Source organism: Gadus chalcogrammus, chromosome 6, assembly GCF_026213295.1.
Source record: "Gadus chalcogrammus isolate NIFS_2021 chromosome 6, NIFS_Gcha_1.0, whole genome shotgun sequence".
Classification (NCBI taxonomy): Eukaryota; Metazoa; Chordata; class Actinopteri; order Gadiformes; family Gadidae; genus Gadus; species Gadus chalcogrammus.
Window position 1 is genome coordinate 17,624,915 of NC_079417.1, and position 19,933 is coordinate 17,644,847.

Sequence of the window (19,933 nt, forward strand, 5' to 3'; positions counted from 1 at the left end):
CACGGCAGCACTATTTGTTCTAAACAAATTGCAAGCAGTACATGGTGGTTTAACAAACCTTATAATAAAATCGATATATAATTGAATAGGGGTTAGGCTTTATAAAAACGAGTTTAAACACGACTATAGGATAATACGTTTTTGGGCTGGGCCTAGGAACTATATATCATGGAAGCTGTTCTTGCGGAAATTATAAGCGAGCGGACACATCCGCTAAACACAAAGCTGGCGGCGCTGAGTTCACAAACGTTTGAAATTTAAACCTTTTATCCATCGTATGTTTTGGAAGCATTTTTAAGTAAACGATGGACCGCGGTTCGATTGAACAGCTGGCAGAAGGATCTTCCATCCCCGGGAGGAAGAGGAAAGAAGACAAAAAGAAGAGCAGGAAGAGGTCCTCTTCCTCGTCGTCCTCCTCATCCAGTTCCTCCAGCCGAAGCCGGAGTCCTAAATCCTCCAAATCGACTTCTCGCAAAAGCCAAGGTGACTCATATGTGATGATACTAAAATATATTAAATGAAAGATAGCGATGCTGAACTATAGTTCGATGCCTGCTCAATGAGGCCCGATGTTAGCTCGCCAATGCTAACTGTTAGCAGTGGACACATGAGGAATCGCTGAATGTTGTAATATGTCTCCTTGTTACTTTAATGTATACTCTTTTTAATACTTTGTACCGATCGTGAATGTTCTACTCAAATTCCCTTGTGCTGCAGATACTAAAACCAAAAAGAAAAGAAAACGAAGTTCCTCGTCATCCTCGTCGTCCAGTTCATCATCCTCCTCAACTTCAAGTGATGAAAAAGCGAAGCGGAAGAAAAAGAAGGCGAAAAAGAGGAAGCTGAAAAAAGAAAAGGCAAAGCTCAAAAAGCTAAAGAAGAAGGAGAAGAAGAAGGAAAAGAAATTGGCCAAAAAATTGGCCAAGAAGACGGATCCTCCCATCCCGCCCCCACCGGTGGCGGTGGAGGTGGTCCCGTCCTTCCTTGAGACCTGGCAGAGCGACGACGCAGCGGCGGAACTCGGGCCTGGTACGTCCTCCAACATGTGTTCAAGTAACTGAACCATAATGTAACACCCTGAAAGTGTGGTCATAATAATGTACACTTTGTGTCTCCAGTGATGACGGATGAGCAGAAGGCCCGGCTGTCCACAAAGAGGCCCCTGACCAAGGAGGAGTACGAGGCCCGACAGAGCATCATCCGCAGGGTGGTGGACCACGAGTCAGGGCGCACCAGGTCTGTTGAACATGCGCCCAGCTTTTACTTAGGTGGGCCGCTGTTGGCCGACCGAGACGTCTCTTGTCGTTCCAAAATAACAGGGTTGCACTAACCCCAACGCAGCAGAGCCGCAAGACTCGGAACAGGCCTGCTTCTTTCATTGTAAGAAAGATAACAGTAACCTTGATTTAAAACAGTTGTGGTTGATTTTATTATTATTTCTCAGTCTGACGCGATAGACGGTCAGATCGGGCCGCGGGGCTCTTAGCCGTTTTGATCATCTGGTTAGGATCCAGCTTGGATCTCCTTAGTTTCATTGCTGAACATTCAATGGATAGGGAAATAAATGAAAGATCTTGTTTCCTCAGACTGGTGAGGGGAGAAGGGGAGATCATCGAGGAGATGGTCACTAAGGAGAAACACAAAGAGATCAATAAGGTAACTCGTTCAACGACTGTTTGGAATGTTATTTCATTAACTCAGTTATGTTCAGTGACTTAACCATGTCACTCACTGTAGCAATCGACCAAGGGAGACGGAAACGCCTTCCAGAAGAAGATGGGCCTCAACAGGTAGACAGGAGGCCACGGGCTGAAGGCACTTCAAGAGGGCTGCCTCCCAAGCTGATATAGTTGTTGAAGTGTGGGGAGAAGGACCCGGCCCTCGTAATGGCCAGGCAGCCGCTCACGCCTAGTGTTGTCTAGTTATGTCAGGGAGATTAATTCACTCTACTGCAGTGCAGTGTGGTAAAGGTAGTTATGTCAGAGGTAAAGTCACTCTACTGCAGTGCAGTAGTTTTACTGTTTTAAGTGCACTGTATGACCGCCGCCTGGCTGAAACATGCCAGCAGCCGATCTGCTTTGATGCCCGGAATGCAGATTAGCAAGCCTAGACACTTTAAAGATGTCAATCTTGTTACCTTGTTTTTTTTTACTTTTTTTTAATGTTAAATGATTTTTTTTTATTCAACTATAAGCTGTACATTCATATGAACAACTTTCTGGGGTAATGCTATTTGAAGTCCTCAACAAGAAATAAAACTAATTTTCAGAAATCAAAAATTGTAGTCATTCTATTTATGTCTACAAACCTTTATCACTGCTCATGGTCATAAAGAAACTGCAGCTACAGAGGAGGTGGAAAACTGCTTGGACCGCATACCTGATCAGGCTGTGGAGAGATGCTGACAGGCCTTCATGCTTTCCCATTCACCAACCGGCCATTATGAGTGTCTAATATGGAAATACTAATTAAAGGATTTACATTTACAGGATGCATTTTGTAGGACCATTTTCACACTGTCCATTGTATTATGAGCAGTAAAGAACAAGATTACATTTTTGGTTCTCAACTGAAGGGATGCCCAAAAAAGACAATATTTCTTTAGTAGTTCATGTTATTTACACATTGTACATACAAACATGGGAATGGATAAAATCAAGGTATCCAAAACCAAAAAAAAACTGCTTGTGCAATGAAAATATTTCCCAAGCTTTTACAAATGCATTGTATTTACATCTCAGCGTGTAAGCCATCTGTGCACTAGGAGTGGCAGAACATGGTCAGACTATTGGATGTTATATTATCAAGTTAAAAATAGTTCTTCGGATTAATGAAACCCCTTGTTTTGTAAGCTAGCATATCCTCTCAACATGTTAAAAATAGACAATATATTTTTAACTTGTGTTTTACATTAACTGAAACATCCAGTTTTCTGGTAAAGTAACGTGTCCTCGTTTTACTGTACGGCACACTGTGCATTGATGTTCTGCCCCCTGTCCACAAGGTCACCTTAAAATACTACTGGTGAAGCAGCTTGGATTACCCAGACCCGGTTAGGAGGGGGGTTGTAAGGCAGGGAGAGGGAACATAAAGGCCGTTATTTTCTGGGTCTGTAGCAGAACCAGAACGGACTGCCAAGACGCTTGGCTTGAGCGCACATATTATACAGACTTTAATTTTCTCGATCAAATGTGTACATGATGGGTGATCTTTAGTAGCAGTGACAATTTTTATTCAACGTTGCCTATTCTGGATTTTTAGTTGATGACCAAATACATCTCCCACAACCAGGGTCATAAGAGTGTTGCATACATTAAGAGTAGGAGAGCGCTCCCACTGGGTAGTTATTTACATGTATGGAAGAACGCAGTCTTCTAACACCATCTCAAATGGTGTTTTTTTACACTTGTTGTAATAACAGTTCTGTGCTTTGAAGTAAATTAGGATGTATTTCTGACGATTTTGACACAGTAAACAGATATTCTCTCCAATAGGCTCTGGTACGGCGTACCATCCACAGATAGAGGCAACGTTGTGGTAGTCAATGTTGCAAATTAAGTCTTAATCTTCTAGACAAACCATAGTCTGGGCCTTAGCTTTTTGTAATAATCTTTTGTCAATGTCCTTCCTTCCATGTGTTGAGTTAAATCTGACTGTCCAATCGGTCTGAGAAGATGACTCATCTGACCCCCTGCGTGACCAATCATAAACCTCCACACGTCACCTGACAGATCAGCCAGCCCGTGCCTGCCCAGGGACTATCTTTAGATCTGGGCCTTCACCTGATTGTCAAAGCATCTTCACATTCTAAGCAGGGCCGTCTCTGTGGTGTGGAGAGGAGAGTATTGCACATTTCTGCCGACGTTTGCTCTATGCCCTCAGAGCGGCTCATTGTACAGAGTTTGAACGATTAAACCCAAAGATGGTTTTTTCCACTTAGACCAAACGGCACAGCATGAACTCTAAACCCTGTTGAATTTAAAACTTTGAAGCATATTGTACAGAATTTTACAACTCGCCAATTTGCTGTGAAGATGTTGCAATTGTCAGAGCAACCTTAACCTAAAAATAAGTATCTAGAAACACATTCATTGCCTCATTTACAGCGTAGGAATACCAACAGGATGACCATACTTTGACATTTCCAAAATAATCGGAATAATCATACGCTATACTATACTATACCATTAATGCAATTCTGGTGATTGGAAAGCATAACCCAGATATTACAGGGAGAATACTGTGCCAGGCAGAGACATTAGTATTGGCTACTGCAAATTAAGTACAGAAAAAATGTCTACAATGAATCACAATAAACCAGCTAAAATAAACTGAAAACACCCTCCCCATAAAATCCGTTTGCTTGAAGATCTGTTTTCATTTAAATAGCAATAATTAAAATGTAAGGTGTACTGAATTGGTGCCGTTTGGTCCGGACGACACTCGAGTCCCTAAGAGGATCCAGCAACCAGATGTACGCTCCAAAACAGCGTGACAGAACACTATTTACAGGCCCTGTGGGCTCAGCTCTGGAGACACATACAGCGGATCGCTCTCCAGCTTTTGGATTTGGCACAACCCCACAGCAGTGGACCACTGGAGCAGTGACAGGTCGGCCCCATCGCTCACACTGTCGCACTGCAACATGTCGAAACACCACCGGAAACCAGGAACACTCAACTGTCACCTTAGTCTAAGGGTCAAATTCAGTGGTTTTCTCAATCTTTTCTCCCCCTTATGTTCAGAGTATCCTGAGTCTGGGAGGAGTCAGTAAAACAGGGAAGAACGTAAATGCATAGATTGTTTCTGTGGCCATAAAAGTACAAATGCCAGCAACGCTTGACATTGCTGCCATTGTTTTCAATAATATTTGCCAGCAGGATATTACATTAAATCCTTTAAAATCATTGCTAAATAACTAAAATAACTGACAGCACACTAAATCGGTAAAGTGCCTAAATGTTCACAATCTCTACCAACGATGGCTAGAAGTCGTGTGGTTGGATGGAGGATATTACCAGGAAAAGAACCAGTCCACTTCCTGGAGGTCAGGATCATCTGCCAGGACATACGAGGCCCGTCCTTAAATAGCACTTCATTTATAGCAGAGCTTATAGCAGGCTGCGAGCCGTCAGCCTCAGCAGGGGAGGGGGGGGAGGATCAGTTCAGCCGCCGGCCACCAGGGAAGCCGGTCTTCATCAACCCGTTCCAAGACGGCACACTGCTGGGTGGCCATGTTGTATTAAAGACACATAAATATATACTCAGTAGTTTACAAGTAGATAAATGTCAGGACCTTCACTTTGGGAGATCTGATATTGGACAAGTTCTTGCTAAATAAAGTTATTTTTTAAAAAATATCTAAATGCCTCATTTTCTTTGAAAAAAAAAAAGTTGCAATTGGTTGATAAAAGTAGGGATCGTTTATGGTGTCGTTTTAAAAAACAGTTTGTAGCACCGACATTCGTCCACTCAATCCGGTGAGAGCCAGCGTTTGATCCCATCTTAATAAAAGAACACATCATATAAAAAAAAAAATCTTTGCGCGTCCTAAAATGGTGACTCGTCGAGGCCCCCCTTTATAAGAAGCGGTTCCTTCCACGTGGTCCAGGGAAGCGACCGCAGATCCTCGCGCTCTTCCGCCTCACTTGGGGTTGAAGAGCGCGGGCTCCATCTTGGAGCGGCCCCAGCAGTTGGCCGTGATGCTCATGCTGCGCCCCCCGGGGCCCAGCCCTGGCCCCTGGTCGGGGGCCCTCTCCAGCCGCTCCCGCCGCTCGCCGTCCGACTGGCTCTGCGTGCGCTCGGGCCGGCCGCTGGGGCTGGTGGCGGGCGGGGCCACGGCGGGGGCGCTGGGCGTGGGCTGGGCCGAGATGGTGCGCAGCAGGTGGTTCCTCTTCCGCAGGAAGTCGCTGCTGGCGCCCAGGCCGAAGCTGCCCTTGCGCAGCACCATGCGGGCGCTGCCGCTGGCCTTGGCCGGCCGCGCCGCGCGGTGCCGGTGGTACTCCAGCTGGGACAGGTGGGCGGCGTAGCCCTCCGTGATGAACTGGGGGGGGGGGGGAGCAGAAGGAGAGAGGGAGGAGGTGGGAGGGGAGAGCAGAGAGAGAGGGGGAGGAGGTGGGAGGGGAGAGCAGTGAGAGAGAGGGGGAGGAGGTGGGAGGGGAGAGCAGAGAGAGAGGGGGAGGAGGTGGGAGGGGAGAGCAGTGAGAGAGAGGGGGAGGAGGTGGGAGGGGAGAGCAGTGAGAGAGAGGGGGAGGAGGTGGGAGGGGAGAGCAGTGAGAGAGAGGGGGAGGAGGTGGGAGGGGAGAGCAGTGAGAGAGAGAGGGGGAGGAGGTGGGAGGGGAGAGCAGTGAGAGAGAGGGGGAGGAGGTGGGAGGGGAGAGCAGTGAGAGAGAGAGGGGGAGGAGGTGGGAGGGGAGAGCAGTGAGAGAGAGGGGCAGGAGGTGGGAGATAGAGAGGGAGGGATGATCATGAAAGTTAGCAGTATGGCTCACGGAGACATATAGGGAACAGGTATTTCTGACTTGCGTTAGCTTCAGTGAGCTCCAAACGCTTTAGTAGTCTCTGATCACAGCGCTTTGGATGCTGGAGGTGAGCGGTACCTGGCACTGCTGCTGCATCTTCTTGGAGGGCCGGCCCACGATGTAGATCTGGGAGGGGCCCAGGCCGATGGCTGTGTACACCGAGATGTCTTTGGTTGAACCGTAGCCAGCGAATATCTTCATGTTAGCCTGCCAGACGCGCATGAAGAGAGGAGCATAGAGAGTCTATGTGAACAACGCTGGCTTTGTGTGTTCATCACAGCAAATGCATTATTCCTGGGGATATTTGTAGCGAACCGAACAGATTGGCAATATATATATAGTCCTGAATAAAAATGAACAAAAATACCACTGTGTGCGCTTTGGGCTCAACTCAACCGCTCCTAAAATATGGACCTATACCTTAAAGTGGTAGTTCGGAATTTTGGACATAGGGCCTGATTCCGAAGTGAGCATTGGTATTCTATATCACTGGAGACAGTTTTCAACACATTTCATTCAGTCCTTCTAGTTGCAGAGTTCGCTCGTGCTAGGCTAGCGCAAGTCAACGGGCAATGCTAGCCTGCTATTAAAAACAGTCTTACCCACTCCACAGTACACCCGAGGTAAATCAATTATAACGACAGACTATAAATCTAAATGTCTGTTTATAGAATAATGTTAGAAATAAAACCAACCTTGCATTGCATTGCATTTTGAGGGAATTGCGGGGTCTCAGCAGCAGTGTTTATATTCCTGTACGTAGGCTACGGCAGCGGCGGACTGATACCTAGGTTACCTGCCGCTGTCATTGCTACAAACGCAGAGTACAGTGAACGAAGGAATTCTACAAGCGTATTAAATTAACAAGATATGGCCACGTTTGGAGGAGTTAGCGATGCATCTGCTTTTGAAGACGATTGTGAGGAATTTGTTGTATCCAACGAACCGTACATGTACGAGCCGGTGTTTTGATGTCAAAGCCAGCAGCAACAAGCCACAGTTGAGTCCTTTCTGGATCTCACACTGGAAATTGGTGGAAACTTTGTGGTGGCCATCTGTACCGTTTATTTCTACAATTTCTAAAAGCACACTGAACCATCATGTTGCCTAGTCGTTCAATTGCGCTTCTGTCCCACGCTTCTCTGTTTACGTTCTTCTGTCGTGATTCGGTTACAAACCTAACCAGCGCATAGTAGAATTCCGCTTCTGCTGAGAAAGTTGTCCCTCGATGATTCATGCGATGCAAGGTTAGTTTTATTTCCAACATTATTCTATCAACACAGACATTTAAATCTATAGTCTGGCGTTATAATTGATTTACCTCGGGTGTACTGTGGAGTGGGTAAGACTGTTTTTAATAGCAGGCTAGCATTGCCCGTTGACTTGCGCTAGCCTAGCACGAGCGAACTCTGCAACTAGAAGGACTGAATGAAATGTGTTGAAAACTGTCTCCAGTGATATAGAATACCAATGCTCACTTCGGAATCAGGCCCTATGTCCAAAATTCCGAACTACCCCTTTAAGACTGTAAGATTGTGTTACTTTTTATCCACCCTTGTTACACAGCATCTGGTTAGATCAGTTTTACCAACGGAAGTTTTTACTTCAACGGAAATGGTGGCGCTGGCGTTTATGTGTCTATTGAGAGACGTGAGACGTGATTGCACGACTGTGAATAACGACTGCATGTCGCTGCCCTCATAAGGGCCTTCTAAGGACTCCTGATTGCTTTTGCAAGGCAGGTGTTTTACAAACTTTCTCAGTTTTAGCAACAAAACCTTGGAGGAGGTCCTCAGCCTCTAGGGAGTACAGAGACTCGTGAGTCTGAAGGCCGACCCTCTACAAACACGCGGACAGCACACCCTTTCAAACCCTCCAGACCTCCCAGACCTCTCAGACCCCCCAGTCCAGACCTCCCAGACCTCCCCCCCCCCCCCCCCCCCCAACGCCCCGGTCCCTGGCCCACCTCGGTGAGGGACTTGAGGAAGTTGGCCTTGTGTCTGAGCGGGTCGTGGACCAGGCCGTCGCAGAAGGACACGATTCCATGGGGGAAGTTGTGCTGGGAGAGCCAGGCCACCACGCGCTGCTTCTGCATGTCGGGCCGCCCCGTCACGTAGATGATCAGGAAGCCCAGGTCCTGCCAGTGCCTGCTCCCACACGACACACACACACACACGATGGAGGTCAAAACCGTTCTACCGCGGGGCCTCGGGGAGAGCATCGTCATGCTGTCTTTGGTTGGAGTTAGAAAGTTAGACAATTGGAAAACTAGACGAGCGTACATCATACAAAGTCATCGAATTTAAAAAGCTAAGATATCACGTGCAAACATTACCCCCCCCCCCCCCCCCACCGCCCCCAGATCTGTTCATATAATAACGAGTCATGGTCCAACATATCATGTTAACGGATCTTATCATTTTCTATTGCTTCCTTAACTAATAAAGTGTGACCCTTCATGATCAGCTAGGTGCAGCGGTGATGTGTATCGTTGTGTTATTGACTGAGTGGCTTTAAAGCCGCTCGCTCCTCACCGGACCACGTCCACCGCCCCCGCCCGCACTTTGGGGTCGCTGCCCATGATGGAGACGCTCGCCGCGAACGAGCCGTCGATGCTGAACACCACAAACTCTGTCCCCCGCGGCAGCACCGTCAGGTAGCTGTCTGCAAAGGTGTGGTCCCCTCTGGGAGGGGGAGGGCGGAGGGGGAGAGAGACAGGAGGGGAGGGTGGAGGGAGGCAGGAGGGGAGGGGAAGAGAGGCAGGAGGGGAGGGTGGAGGGGGAGAGAGGCAGGAGGGGATGGTGGAGGGGGAGAGAGAGAGAGAGAGGGAGTCAGGTTGCTTTATTGTCCATCAGGTGTGACAGAGAATCACCAACAACAGCTTAATGAAGAGATGTGGGTTGTGTACAGAATCAGCTACATGAATTTGTCTGTTTATTTTTTATGCTTTGGCAACACGTCTTTCATTAACAGGGCATGACAATAAGGTTGGATAAATATCTCTCTATCGAGAAAAGAGAAGGGAGGAGGAGAGGAGAGAGAGGAGGAAGGAGATGTATGGAGTGGAGAGGAGAGAGAAGAGGCCTTCATGTTCCACAAGACACCCTTCGTCTAACTCCAATCCATAAGCACTCCTTGATGCCCCCCCTGTGAGCTCTGGGGGGGGGGGGGGGGAGAGGCTCGGCGGACTCACCGGACCACCATCTTGATGGGGTAGACCCCCACCCCTAGGCGCCGGTCCTCAGGCAGCAGGAAGGAGACGCGCCCGCTGCTGTTGGTCACCTCCGTGTCGAAGTGCACCCACTCCCCCGAGGGGGGCTGCGTCATGATGTGGAGGTCCACCTGCAACGCAGCCACAGGGTGAGTTAAGAGACTCTCCCGTACGCACACACACCCACACCCACCCTCTCCCGCCTCCTACCTGGGAGGGGCTTATTCACTGGGAGTGGCTTATTGACTGGTATGGGCTTACTCACTGGGAGGGGCTTATTTACTGGGAGGGGCTTATTGAACGGGAGGGGCTTATTGACTGGGAGGGGCTTATTGAACGGGAGGGGCTTATTCACGGGGCGGGGCTTATTCAGTGTGAGTGGCAGCAGTCCTCGGGTGGAGGCATTAAAACACCCACCTTCTCCCCGGTCAGGGTGACCATGTCCAGCGGGCCGTACATGAAGCGACCAGACAGCAGTTGCTGGCCGCCCTCCGTGAAAACGGCGTCGCTCAAGCGGTGGTTGGCCGTCACGTTCTGCCCAGGGAAACAAAGACAGGGGAGCATATCAGTAACCTGCCCTGTTGGGAACCTGTGTCTGCGTCTTATTGCGTTAATGCTGTGTATACATCATGTATTATCAGATTGAAGCCTGTTCCAACTCTGATCTCAATACAACAGATATCATGATCTCATGTCCTCCCCCTCCTCTGATCTGGTCTTTACTCTGTACTCTACTTGGTCAGGGCTAGGCCTCAGTCTGATAATGACCTAATTGACCACACCTGAGTACTGGGGGTGGGGTTATATAAGCAGGTTTTCGCTCTCATTCAAGTAGGCACCCTTTTCGGTTGATGCAGGCACGCTATTAATTTACTCTTTCACATGGGCACTTTGCTTTATCTAATTATTTCCCCTAATCCTCACTCTTTGACTCGATATAGTCTCACATCCAACATACAGACAGATTCACCGCATCCAATTAGACATGAACCATATCCTTGTACTCAAACATTTATTATCCCTAGACATGTTTCACCTTATTTTGTACCATTTCAATAAAAAACCTTTTTGATTTCAAATGTAATTCTGTTTGTTGAATCCCCTTATTATGTGATTGTGTACGAGACACACAGTAGAGATCCCCACTCTGATCTCATGTTATGTTGTGGTATCATGCAATCTTGTGTGTTCTCTTAAACTTGTGGGATCATTTGATCTTCTTCTCACCCGGATCTTGACGTGGGTCCTCTTGCGGAGCCACTTCTCCCGGGGTTTGGACGGGGTGAACTCTGACACCTCCTTCCCGTCCAGCTCCAGGATACTGGAGTTCTCGTGTCTCATGACCTTCAACACAAACTCGTTTAGTAGTCACCTACGCCTGATCACAAACAGCAACAGGATCAGTGACCTTTGTTCCCCACAGAGTGCGCCGTCCCGGGGGGGGGGGGGGGTCGATCTTTGAGCTCCAGCCCGGGTCTTACCTGCCGCAGCAGGAAGGACACCACATCGGTGGACTCCCAGTAGGAGGCGTGGAAGAGGTGCGGCAGCGCCACCGTGGGGAAAGCCGTGAGCGCGTCCGGACAGTACAGCGCAAAGTCCATCCGCTTTGTGCCCCACCAGCGCGCTGCGACTGACAGGAGAACCACAGTGTTACGCACGCGAACACTGAACCACGTGGTGGGTCGGGGCTAATCAGGGGGATGGGAAGCGCCTTTCAACACCGGAGTGTTCTCCTCCACACACACACTGGATTCAACCTTCCAGCGTGTAGCACAGAATAAAATGCCCTTTGAGGAATCGTTAGAAATCCCGTTGGAAGAAGATTCGTAAAAACGAGAGGAGAGCAAGACGAGCTGCATACCGCTGGATCTGACCTGATTTATGATCCAGAAAAGGGATTAGAAGGGAGTGAGGAAGGATGGTTAAATGGTGTGGAGGACGTTTAGGCGTGAGCAAGGAAAGATCTGAAGAGAACCTTCTTATTGATATCCTGAACCAGGTTATGGAAAACTGATACGATCGCTCAGACGTAATAAACCGGATCCGAAATGATTATGATCCGAGGCGCTGACGCAGAGAACGGCAAGAAAACCCAAACAAGTGAACAGCGCGAGTCCCAGCGAGCACCGTAAGCAGCATCAGCAGAAAGACAAAGCGGGGAGGGGGGAGGGGTGGTGGGTTAGACTGAGGACGCGGCCAGAGGATAGAGGAGGCCAGAAGCTGCTGGCCGGCGACCGGAGGCCGAGCAGAGCCCCCGTCCCGGGAGTACCTTGGTCCACCTCGGCCTGGGAGTCCAGGGAGACCAGGTCCGAGAAGGCGTGGTCCAGCCCCACGGAGGGACACGACTCACACGGGCTGCTGGGGCCCCAGCCCGCGCAGCCCTCCTCATCGGGCTCTGGGGGAGGGGCCCGACCCGGAGCCGGGTCCGGGTCTGGGGGGCCTTGGAGCCGGTCCCTCCTACGTGTCTTGGGCGGACTCTTCAGGAAGAATTGCGACGAGAGGGCGAGTTGGGACAACAGGCTATACCTTTTGGATTGGTTAGTTTGGCTCGAGCGTTCTACGGACAAGGAGGGGGGGGAATAAAGCATGAGAGATGATGAGCTGGTGAGCTGATGATGGCTACGAGACGATAACAGCTCTCCTAGGCGATAACAGGCACGGTGTGACAAATAACTCTCGGTGTCTCACACACAAATCGGCGTTGAAAAGGCTAGGTTACCGACGGTTAAAAGTGACGGTTTTCACAAAGCACGCAGCTTTCCGAAGGTGGAACCTTTAGAAGTGTCTAGAGGCTAGAGCCTGCGCTCTTGTAAACATCCGAGAGGAAGTGCTGTAACTGAGGGAGGAAGGGGGAAGGGTCAGACAAAAACAGAACACGGAACACAACAAAGGACTGGCCGCCTGAGCAACACTGCAGGAGGAGGGGGATGCAGGAGCGACCCAGGGGAGGCAGGGTCTGCATGCAGAAGGCAAAACGGTTGATAAATGCAGCAACAGCGGATTGCATTTACATTGAGACAGTGGATAAGAGTAACAAGGACATGTGTGAGAACCGAAGACATATACATCCCATATACAGCGTCCACATACATCCTGCTATTGACCACATGACGAGCCCACATGACCGGAAGGCTGCCATCGGTTTCTTACCCTGGCTAAACCAAACCCTGACTGAACTAATGCATACCTAAATTCTAATAACTTCAGAGCTCAAACACAAAGACACTCTCTAATGCAACAGATCAACATAGCTACAGCCTTTGCAGTTCTGACCTTATACCTTAACTTAACCGTCTCCATCACAGTAACCAAACATTTGACCTCAACATTACCAGCGCTTACAGAATACTTATGAAGAGGCTTATTTACAACCGTTTTCATCGCAGTTCTAGTCACACGCTTGTCTAACCAGAAGACATTTGGCCAACATGGGCTAGTCATGTTGCTAGAGACAGCATCATGTCCTTGGATACTCTGCAACCGCTAGTCAGTTGGGTAGCTAGCTCAACTTAGTCTTGCTAGGTTCTGCTAGCCTGGTTAGCCCCAGTTTACCAAGTTAGCTATGAGCTATGAAAAATCCTGTAAAACTTGGACCATGTCTTTGGTCAAGGATTTGCATTCATTCATATTTGGCCAATGAAGTCAATGGTCCAACTTCTTTGGGATCCCTCTACGATTTCCATGACACGCGTATGAAACATACAAAATAATTGCGCTAAACAGCTAGCCTGTTTAGCGCCTGTTCGTCTAGCTAGATTCTGCTAGCCTGGTTAGTTACTGTTTATCTACCTAGATTCTGCGGGCCTCTTTAGCTCCTGTTTGTCTAGCTAGATTCTGCTAGCCTGTTATCTCCTGTTTGGAGATACTGTGTGTGTAGAGTCAGAGTGAGAAGAAGCTGAGATATAAAAAAGAGAGAGAAAGAGAGTGAAGGGAGCGTGAGAGTGTTTTTTGCGAGTGGGAGAGTGAGAGGGAGAGGGAGAGAGAGGAGAGGGAGGGAGAGAGAGGAGTGCAGCATGTTGGGGGTGATAACTTACTGTTGGCTATGTTGGTGGCAGTGTAACTGTCTGCCATCCCTGACACCTGGCTGGCCATGCTGACCTCACTGGCCCGCCGCAGGCCCCTGGAGTGGGGGCCCGGTACGGGGGAGGTGGGGTTCGAACTGTCCATGAAGACACCACCATGAGACTGAACAACATCCGCTATTGAGCCAAAACAAGGAGATCCCGTTAGACACAGACGCCCCAGGGAGGAGGGGGGACGACGACAAGGGATGGTCAAGGGGTGGCGATGGCGCCCCAGAGATGAGACGTAAAACACTGGGATTACGAAGAGACGTGGAAACACTGTGGTTATATGAAGACATGCCCTTAAGGTTTCCACGGAGCGGCCAGATGTAGACGATCTCTGATACAGCCCTGAAGGTCTTGTATGCTCACACAGTGCTGATAGTACTGTGATCTGGTCAAGTGAACATTAGTCATTCAAGCATTTTGACCTTAAAATGACTAATAGAGGTCATAGAACTCATACCGACCTTGCCGTGGAAACATTATGGGATTGGCATTCAGCGCAAACACATTCAAAGCCCGCTTGAAACAAGGTCATCAAAAAGAAACGCTTGTGACCTTGTGACCGCAGGACCGCGGCAAGAACACACAAAAACAAGACCACAAACACACACATGTTTTAGAAGGTCACCCAGCTTCTCCATGAGCAGGTTGGGGATAAGTGTAACTTTTGCGTTTCCAAGTATATATTTATATTGGCATATCCGGGGAGAGACCGATATCGGAGGGTCCTCCTCAGAACCAGTTTGCTAACGACTCAGAACATTTCTTTGAGAATCGGTTTTGTTCTTCATCAAGTAAACTGCGTATTTGAGTGGTTACTTGGGGGAGCGTGCACACTGGCACAGAGAGAGCAGAACTAGGCAGCGAGATGCACTCACTATCAACATCGCAGATGCCCTGAACGTGCCTCACTCACGACACAACAGAGCAAACCAAAGCAGTGGAAACGGGGAAAGGACAGGCGATGAAACACACTGAAGGAAGCAAACACACACACGCGGTGATGGGGATGGGGCCGGGGGAGGTGACGGAGGGGCCGATACAGGAGAGGCTACACACACACGCGGAGATGGGGATGGGGAGGTGGCGATGGCGGCGGAGCCGGCACGGTGATGGGGATGGGGAGGTGGCAGGCGGCCGGAGGTGATAGATACAGGAGAGGCTACACACACTCCGGGGCGGCGGGCGGGGCCCTGGGGGGCCCGTCCGGCCAGTGGAGCAGCGGCACGGGGAAGCAGGTCTCGCTGATGGTCTCCGGGTAGCGCAGCGCTAGGGGAGGGGCGGGGTCGAGCAGCAGGGGGGCGTTGCTCTGCACTGTCTCCACTACCGGGGGGGGGGGGGGTTGAAGTAGGGGTGGGGGTCGTGGAGGGGTGGGGTGGGGTGAGGTCCGGGTGAGGTAGGAGTGGGGGTTTAAGGTGAGATAAAGGTGGGGTTGAGGTCAGGGGAAGAGGTTGGGTGAGGGATGGGGTAGGGGCGGGGTTGGTGTGGGGGGGGGGGTAAGGTAGGGTGAGAGGTGAGGTAGTGTGAGAGATGGGGTAGGGATCGGGTTGGGGTCAGGGGGTGAGGTAGGGTTTGAGGTGAGGTAAAGGTTGGGTTGAGGTCAGGGGGTGAGGCAGGGTGAGAGATGGGGTGAGAGGTGGGGTAAGGGTTGAGTTCAGGAAGTTAGGGGGCCGGGTCCCGAAGACGCAGGAGCAGGAAACAGGGAGAGGAGAGGAAGGACAAGGAGGAAGACACAGAAGAACAGATGAGGAACAGGACATGGGAGCCGGGTGGAGCTCTAGACCTCTGCATGCGGTACGCTGCCGCCACACACACCCGCAGAGAACCCTTTTCCATCTCCCGGTTCCCAGACAGCCTACGCCCTACTCATCGTGAACCTAAGATGATCTTCATCTTGTTGGGGTGAATCTCAACATAACATTTAGCCCCGTTACACCCTAGAGGACCAGGGGTGTGGTCGGCGAGGAGAGCTCATCGCAAAAAAAGAAGAAGATGAAATGGACTGCATTTATACTGCACTTTTCTCACCAGCGGCCACTCAAAAGGCTTTCAATACTGCCTAACATTCACCCATTCATGCACACATTCACACACCGACGGCGGTGTCAGCCATGTTAGGAGACAGCCAGCTCGGCAGGAGAAGTCAGGGTTAGATGTCTTGATCAGGGACACCTCGACACTGGGAGGAGTCGGGGGTCGAACTGGCAACCCGCTCCACCTCATGAGCCACATGCCGCCCCCAATCGTGTTGGCCCGAGTGTATCTAATCAACGGGCTGCATCCATCGGGGCTCACCCAATAGGGCGGAGTTCCCGTCGCCCAGGGGGAAGCGCTGGTAGCGGGGCACGTTGAAGGGGGGCAGCAGGTGGAACTTCTTCTCCAGGAGGGGCTCCAGGCGAGAGGCCGAGGGGTCCGCAGGGTGGAACAGGTTGTACACCTGCTGGCACGCGGGCCTCAGCGTGGCCACTAGGGGGAGACGGAGAGACACTGGTTACAGCTTTGGCATTGGAACAGGTTTATAGGCCCCGTTCACACGAAGTCGAAACGTGCGAGTATCTCCGTAAAGACGAAGCCAAGCGAAACCGGGTAGATCTGTAGAAACGCTGTAGTACACATTCCAGGCCCATAAGGGGCGCTGCTTCTGGTACAGAAATCCAGAAGAAAGGAAATAAGAAGAAGAGGCGAGCATGCGCATAAAGGCTGCCCTTATGCGCATGCTCGCATGCGATTTCTGAGACTCCAGGGGCTTAAGAGCCATTGGCTAGGAGGTCGAGGGGTGGGGCGATGACGTCATGGTTTGCGGTTTCAGTCGGTTTCAGGCGTACACACGAATCCAAAACGAAACCGGGTAGATTTGAAACCACCTCCGAGGGTGGTTTCAGAAGTTTGCGGTTTCGGTCAGCGGATTCGCCGGCTTCGTGTGTACGGAAGGCCGAACCGTACAAGACCTTTGCGGTTTCGCCATGAAATCGGCTTCGTGTGAACGGGGCCTTAGAGAGAGGGAAAGAGAGGGAAAGGGAGAGAGAGAGAGAGGGAGAGAGAGGAAGGTAGAGAGAGAAGAGAACTGTGCATCTACTGAAATCCTCTGCTACAATATCTATTCTATTTCTCTTAAACTTTAGAAAGTTGAACCTCAAGACCATCATAAGAACATCTAATGTAGCATGAGGACTGTCTTATCTATTAAATATAGGAATCCTTATCTTTTATATTGGTTTGCATTCACATTGCCAGTTTGACGTGTGCACACAAAAGACAACCATGTTGATAGGTTCATGTGCCTAGGTTCATGTTCATGGGTTCATATTCGAAGGTCATGTTCGTAGGCGTACCTGTGTTTATTTACAGCAGGTGAATGGTGTATGCAGTCTGCTGTATTCTGAGATGAATCCTTAAAACTAAACCCCTATCCAATCATCAACTTTAACCCCGGGGACCTTGAAACTAGTGGAGAATGTGTGACCTAATCCTTCTTTCGTTTGCGTGTGAAAGTATAGCCTGACCTAAAGGCCTGTGAGGACTAAACATAAAAGACAGAAAATAAGGTTTGGGAAATTTTCCAGGATCCAAAGAAACGCCTGCTACTCTGTGTGCTTTGCTCTGTTAGAACAGGATTATCTTTCCTCAAACATGAGACGATGTGCTGTTTGCTTTGGGTGGAACACCGCCATATTAGATTCCTACGCTATCATGTCCTGTGTCTCTACTCCTCATAAGGGCATATGATCTGACTCGAGTAAGAGCAACACAAAGCAGGCGGATGAAGTCAGATATCAGAGCGTCTCCACACGGCCTGGAGGTCCTGGAGACTCCCCTCTCAGATTCACTCTCTGTTCCGCTCCCATGACGCTGCACCAAACTAAGTTCATGTGTTCATCCTGCTCCCTGCTCAAACACACACTCACTGAGGCAATCTGAGAATTGCACCATGCCAAGCGCAACATTATAAGAACTATTTTACCCCACATATCATGGCACTGATGAACACTTGGTCCGCTCTCCCACTCCCGTTTACCAACGATATAGCGGTTCAGATACGGTTTTATATACTCTATTTGAAGCTGATTGTGTAATCGCTGTCTGCCTGTCCTGGATGTTCCACTAGGTTGGTGTTTCGTACTGTGAATCCAAAGACGCGTTTCCAGAAAAAGACAATGAAGACCATCCAGCGATCTGACGGCCGCCGACCCTGGGTCAGTGAGGATCGAAAAGGAGCCCTTTGTCCCTCCCCTCCCTGCTTACCGTCCATCACGGGGATGACCGTCTTCCGCAGGGCGAGCACCAGCCCCAGGGGGGAGCCGAACATGAAGAAGTCTGACACCTCGAACTCAAACTTCCCCAGGGCGCCGGCGTCCAGCATGGTGCTGCTGCTGGAGCGCCGCGACACGCCGTCGCTGCGCAGCACGTTGGAGTGCAGGCTGGAAGCAGTCAGTTAGTAGTTAGTAAGCAGTTGATGCTAGTCGATACTACTCAAGGCAGGTCAACGCTAGTCAAGGCTGGTCAAGGCTAGTCAACGCTAGTCAATGCTTGTCAACGCTAGTCAATGCTTGTCAACGCTAGTCAATGCTAGTCAATGCTAGCTAAGGCTTGTCAATGCTATTCAATGCTAGTCAAGGCTAAGAAATGCTAGTAAATGCTAGTCAATGCAAGTCAATTGAAGCTAGCCTGCTGTTTGTGAATGCCACGAAGTATTTAGAGTGGCGAAAGAAACGGTAAAGTCAAGTTGAAAAAAAGTTAGTGATAGTGAGACAGAGATGGAGCAGCATTATGTGCTGGAGATGCATTGAGATGCATTGAGTGCATCACCATGCTAGTTAATTGACTAGCATTAACTAGCACACACAGCACACAGTACACCCACCTGGACAGGAAGGCGTGGTGCTGCTTGATGGTGTCCACCTCGTAGGTGCCGGAGTCGCTCCTCTTGCGGGTCAGCGGTTTCTTGGTGTCGTCGGAGGCCGAGGAGCCGGAGCGGGGGATGTCTATGTTGCTGCGGCTGAGGTGGCGGCTGGCCTCCAGGCCGGGGGACATCAGGCCCTGCCCGCAGGGCACCATGAAGCCCGGAGACAGCAGGTCCTGGTCCTGTTACAGAACGATGAGGGGAGCCCGTTTCACTGGCAGGAAGAGAGCTTCATCACGGAGGGGCTGCTCAAGAGCACCCCGGGAGAAGGATGAAGGTCTACCAGCGAGCCGATACGCTCCAGACGGGACGTTCCCCTATAGGAACTATAGCAAGGCATCAGAGGACGGTGGAACAGATAGAAGGCAGTTCTAGCTAGCGAGCCTCATGGATAAGGGACAATGGAGAGGTGGTTTCCTACCTGCAGCCTGACCACCTCATGGATGAGAGATTGATAAGAGGTGGCCTCATGGATCAGAGATGAATGGGGGGGGGGGGGGGGGGGGGGTCCTACCTGCACGCTGACCACCGACCCTCTGCGGCTGCTGTTCTGGCTCTCGTTCACCGTCTGGTTGCTGGTGCAGAGGGCGTCGAAGCCCAGGATACCACCCACGCAGTCCCCGATCAGACACACCTGAGGACAAGAACCAGTTGCTGTTTACCCCCACTGCATTTAGGGGCCCCTCTGACTCTCCCCTTTACCCCCACTGCATTTAGGGGCCCCTCTGACTCTCCCCTTTACCCCCACTGCATTTAGGGGCCCCTCTGACTCTCCCATTTACTCCCACTGCATTTAGGGGCCCCTCTGACTCTCCCCTTTACCCCCACTGCATTTTGGGGCCCCTCTGACTCTCCCCATTCTCCCACTGCATGTATCTTCCCATGGTCCCAGTGCAGGCTCCCATCAAGGTTCCCAGTGCGTGGAGCTCACCTGGCCGGAGAAGGAGTCTCCGTTGAGCGAGCGCAGGAAGTCGGCGTACACCTGGTTGGCCCGCAGCACCACGGTGGCCACGGCCTCCTGGTACTGGGGCGAGGAGGTGGCCAGCAGGGGCAGCGCGGCCAGGGGGATGTGGTCCTGGCTGCTGGACAGACAGCCCTCGTCGTAGCTGTACGGACTCAGACTGCAGCACAGAGCAGCGTGTGTTACGATAATAACCCTGACGTGGTGGTGCACTCACGAGCCTATGAGTCTGGGTTTATATCTACGTGTTTATCAACCAGACGGCAGCCA

At 50.5% G+C, this 19,933-nt stretch overlaps 2 protein-coding genes across 2 annotated transcripts in view; one reads left to right on the plus strand and one right to left on the minus strand.

The window, feature by feature from the left end:
* Positions 1-184: 184 nt before the first annotated feature.
* On the plus strand, positions 185-2,437 carry LOC130384027 (ADP-ribosylation factor-like protein 6-interacting protein 4). Its single transcript, XM_056592001.1, has 5 exons — positions 185-483; positions 718-1,029; positions 1,119-1,236; positions 1,587-1,656; positions 1,738-2,437. Exons 1-5 carry the CDS (start codon positions 306-308, stop codon positions 1,792-1,794), a joined length of 735 nt encoding a protein of 244 aa, XP_056447976.1. The 5' UTR covers positions 185-305; the 3' UTR covers positions 1,795-2,437.
* LOC130384026 (membrane-associated phosphatidylinositol transfer protein 2-like) overlaps positions 2,204-19,933 on the minus strand; it is a 32,780-nt gene continuing 15,050 nt past the window's right edge. The window contains 15 exon segments of the mRNA XM_056591999.1: positions 2,204-6,043; positions 6,600-6,728; positions 8,488-8,668; positions 9,056-9,205; positions 9,715-9,863; positions 10,150-10,266; positions 10,960-11,076; positions 11,214-11,362; positions 12,002-12,289; positions 13,767-13,931; positions 16,098-16,268; positions 18,045-18,220; positions 18,664-18,884; positions 19,217-19,336; positions 19,634-19,823. Of these exon segments, the coding sequence (XP_056447974.1) occupies positions 5,645-6,043; positions 6,600-6,728; positions 8,488-8,668; positions 9,056-9,205; positions 9,715-9,863; positions 10,150-10,266; positions 10,960-11,076; positions 11,214-11,362; positions 12,002-12,289; positions 13,767-13,931; positions 16,098-16,268; positions 18,045-18,220; positions 18,664-18,884; positions 19,217-19,336; positions 19,634-19,823 (2,722 nt within the window). The 3' untranslated portion in view covers positions 2,204-5,644.

Bases quoted from the DNA above. Each gene is read 5' to 3' on its own strand.
- LOC130384027 (XM_056592001.1), top strand. From the start codon at position 306: ATGGACCGCGGTTCGATTGAACAGCTGGCAGAAGGATCTTCCATCCCC. The intron at 1,030-1,118 runs GTACGTCCTCCA...TTGTGTCTCCAG, and splicing joins AGCGGCGGAACTCGGGCCTG to TGATGACGGATGAGCAGAAG. The intron at 1,237-1,586 runs GTCTGTTGAACA...TTGTTTCCTCAG, and splicing joins CACGAGTCAGGGCGCACCAG to ACTGGTGAGGGGAGAAGGGG.